The sequence below is a fragment of the Rhinoderma darwinii genome, chromosome 9 (genome assembly GCF_050947455.1).
Source record: "Rhinoderma darwinii isolate aRhiDar2 chromosome 9, aRhiDar2.hap1, whole genome shotgun sequence".
Lineage (NCBI taxonomy): Eukaryota > Metazoa > Chordata > Amphibia > Anura > Rhinodermatidae > Rhinoderma > Rhinoderma darwinii.
In genome coordinates this window covers 77,782,229-77,786,244 of record NC_134695.1, presented here as the reverse complement: position 1 = coordinate 77,786,244, position 4,016 = coordinate 77,782,229, and the positions used below count along the sequence as shown (strand labels likewise).

At 60.5% G+C, this 4,016-nt stretch overlaps 1 protein-coding gene across 1 annotated transcript; it reads left to right on the top strand.

Annotated features, from left to right (window-relative positions):
- Positions 1-1,940: 1,940 nt before the first annotated feature.
- Positions 1,941-3,770, top strand: KCNJ11 (potassium inwardly rectifying channel subfamily J member 11). The gene has a single exon (XM_075837078.1). It carries the CDS (start codon positions 2,253-2,255, stop codon positions 3,420-3,422), a length of 1,170 nt encoding a protein of 389 aa, XP_075693193.1. The 5' UTR covers positions 1,941-2,252; the 3' UTR covers positions 3,423-3,770.
- The last annotated feature ends 246 nt before the right edge of the window (positions 3,771-4,016 follow it).

The following is a 4,016-nucleotide window of genomic DNA, read 5'->3' as shown; positions in this document are numbered from 1 at the left end:
GGGCGTTATACTGTGTAGGGGCACTACAGGGGGGCGTTATACTGTGTAGGGGCACTACAGGGGGCGGTATACTGTGTAGGGGCACTACAGGGGGCGGTATACTGTGTAGGGGCACTACAGGGGGCGTTATGCTGTGTAGGGGCACTACAGGGGGCGGTATACTGTGTAGGGGCACTACAGGGGGCGTTATGCTGTGTAGGGGCACTACAGGGGGCAGTATACTGTGTAGGGGCACTACAGGGGGCGGTATACTGTGTAGGGGCACTACAGGGGGCGGTATACAGTGTAGGGGCACTACAGGGGGCGGTATACTGTGTAGGGGCACTACAGGGGGCGTTATGCTGTGTAGGGGCACTACAGGGGGCGGTATACTGTGTAGGGGCACTACAGGGGGCGGTATACTGTGTAGGGGCACTACAGGGGGCAGTATACTGTGTAGGGGCACTACAGGGGGCAGTATACTGTGTAGGGGCACTACAGGGGGGCGTTATACTGTGTAGGGGCACTACAGGGGGCGGTATACTGTGTAGGGGCACTACAGGGGGCGTTATACTGTGTAGGGGCACTACAGGGGGCAGTATACTGTGTAGGGGCACTACAGGGGGCGGTATACAGTGTCCTTGAAGGGGTTGTAATATATTATTAAATATTATTATTATACTGTATGGGGGCACTAAAGGGGCATTATAATTTTTTTATGGGGCATTTTTTTTTTTTAATGATGGGGGTGGGGCGCCGAAAGATCATTTCGCACAGGGCGCCATCTATCCTAGGGTCGGTCCTGTATGTAGGTGGGCTCGTGGATACATGTGGGGGGAGGGGGGGGTCCGGGACACATGTAGGCGGGGGTGTCCGGGACACATGTAGGCGGGGGGGGGGAGGGGTCCGGGACACATGTAGGCGGGGGGGGGGGGGGGGGGTCCGGGACACATGTAGGCGGGGGTGTCCGGGACACATGTAGGCGGGGGGGGAGGGGTCCGGGACACATGTAGGCGGGAAAGAGGGGTCCGGGACACATGTAGGCGGGAAAGGGGGGGTCCGGGACACGGACACATGTAGGCGGGAAAGGGGGGGTCCGGGACACGGACACATGTAGGCGGGAAAGGGGGGGTCCGGGACACATGTAGGGGGGGATCCAGGACACATGTGGGGGTCCGGGACACATGTAGGGGGGGTCCGGGGCACATGTAGGGGTGTGGGGGTCCGGGACACATGTAGGGGGGGGGGTCCGGGACACATGTACGGGGGGGGGGTCCGGGACACATGTAGGGTGGGGGTCCGGGACACAAGTAGGGGGGGGGGATCCGGGACACAAGTAGGGGGGGATCCGGGACACAAGTAGGGGGGGGTCCGGCACACATGTAAGTGGGGGGGTCCGGGACACATGTAGGGGGGGGGGTCCGGGACACACGTAGGGTGTGGGGGGGTCCGGGACACACGTAGGGTGTGGGGGGGGTCCGGGACACACGTAGGGTGTGGGGGGGTCCGGGACACACGTAGGGTGGGGGGGTCCGGGACACATGTAGGGTGGGGGTCCGGGACACAAGTAGGGGGGGGGGATCCGGGACACAAGTAGGGGGGGATCCGGGACACAAGTAGGGGGGGGTCCGGCACACATGTAAGTGGGGGGGTCCGGGACACATGTAGGGGGGGGGGGTCCGGGACACATGTAGGGGGGGGGGGGTCCGGGACACATGTAGGGGGGGGGGGGGGGGGTCCGGGACACACGTAGGGTGTGGGGGGGTCCGGGACACTTGTAGGGTGTGGGGGGGGTCCGGGACACACGTAGGGTGTGGGGGGGTCCGGGACACATGTAGGGTGGGGGGGTCCGGGACACATGTAGGGGGGGGGGTCCGGTTCTCTCCGTATTTCACCTCCTCTTCTCCCGGCTCCTTTGTCCAGGATTCGCGACCTTGCTCCGCCCTCTGGTGGCCGCTCTGGGGACGACAGGCGGTATCAGGTGTCGCTGCGCTGATGTCCGTCTTCAGTTGCGGCTCCGGTGTTCGCTGTGCCCGGCTGCACTTGTCGGGAGGTCCCGGGGCTGTGATCCGGGCTGGAGGTCCCGATGCTGCGGCTGTGTTCCGGGCTGGAGGTCCCGGGGCTGCGGCTGTGATCCGGAGCGGTGTGTCGGTGTCTCCCCTCACACCCCCCCCCTCCCCCCCCTCGCCCTGTGATTGACGTGGACAGATGGGGAGCCCCGCCGGGACGCTCGGAGCTCGGGCATTGCTCTTTCGGAGCGGGCGGCTGTAGTCATGCTGTCCAGGAAGGGCCTGATCCCGGAGGAGTACGTGCTGACCACCCGCCTGGCCGAGGACATCAATGAGCCCAAGTACCGAGCCCGGGAGCGGAGGGCGAGATTCGTGGCCAAGAACGGGAGGTGCAATGTGGCGCACACGAACATCCGGGAGCAGGGCCGCTTCCTGCTGGACGTCTTCACCACGGTGGTGGACCTCAGGTGGCATCACACCCTCCTCATCTTCACCATGTCCTTCCTCTGCACCTGGCTGCTCTTCGGGATGGTTTGGTGGCTCATCGCCTTCTCTCATGGAGACCTGGACCACAATCAGGAGGATTTTGTGCCCTGTGTGACCAGTGTCCAGTCCTTCACCGCCGCCTTCCTCTTCTCCATTGAGGTGCAGGTGACCATTGGCTTTGGTGGGCGGATGGTCACTGAGGAATGTCCCTCGGCCATCCTGGTCCTCATCGTCCAGAACATTGTGGGACTGGTCATCAACGCCATCATGTTGGGCTGCATCTTCATGAAGACCGCGCAGGCCCATCGTAGAGCGGAGACCCTCATCTTCAGCAAGTACGCCGTCATTGCCCTCCGCAACGGGAAACTCTGCTTCATGTTTAGGGTTGGAGACCTGAGGAAGAGCATGATCATCAGCGCCACCATCCACATGCAGGTGGTCAAGAAGTCCAGCAGCCTGGAGGGAGAGGTCATCCCCCTCAACCAGATAGACATCCAGATGGAGAATCCCATCAGCACCAATGGGATCTTCCTGGTGTCTCCACTTGTAATCTGTCACAGCATCACCAAGGACAGTCCACTCTATGACATCTCTGCCGCTGACCTCACCCACCACCAAGACCTGGAGATCGTCGTCATCCTGGAAGGTGTGGTGGAGACCACTGGGATCACCACCCAGGCCAGGACTTCATATCTGGCCGATGAGATCCTGTGGGGTCAACGCTTTGTGCCCGTCATAGCAGAGGAAGATGGGAGGTACGCAGTGGATTACTCAAAGTTTGGGAATACGGTCAAGGTTTCCACTCCGGGGTGCACGGCCCGACAGTTGGATGAGGACCGCAGTGACCTGGACACTTCCTCCTTTTCCCCCAAGAGCCCCATCCGCAGAAGAAACATGACGGTCAAGGTAAAGCCAAAGTTCACACTGTTCAATGACGACCCCTCCTGACCCTGTGCCCCGTGACCTCTCCAGATCGGCCCCCGGCTGCCCAGGACTGAGCTGGTATCTTCTATGCAGTAATTGGCCCCGCGCTGGACTCTCCCGGCTGCCCAGGATTTATCTTTATTTCTATTTTCTACCGGTAAATGATGTCTCCGCAATGTCCTCAGGAATCCTCCGGGAGTGGGGGGGGGAGGGGGTTCCTGGACTATTTATACTCCGTGACTGCATCGTATCTTGTTCTCCGTCTGAGGAGGCTCAGGGATTCCTGGGAGGGGGAGGAGGTTCTGCAGCAGCTGCTTCACTCATTTATGTCTCTGCTCTCGTTTTATAAAATATATTATAATGGAATCTTTATGTGATGTCTGATGTCTCCTCCGTTATTACTTATATTATATCGCCATTCATTTCTAGGGCGCTGCACGTGGGAAATACAGGGGGGGGGGGGGGCACATGACATTAACAAGCACAAACCTGAGCTTACTGAGGGGCCGGCGCCTGCCCACAGGGGTAACATCCGGGGCGGGCGGCTCCAATGTAACAATCCAGAAGGCTCTTAAAGCGGCCGTCACCAGATTATCACCCCCGTCTCCTATTACATGT

What these genes read in the sequence shown, in the direction of transcription:
- KCNJ11 (XM_075837078.1), top strand. Translation starts at nt 2,253, where the DNA reads ATGCTGTCCAGGAAGGGCCTGATCCCGGAGGAGTACGTGCTGACCACC.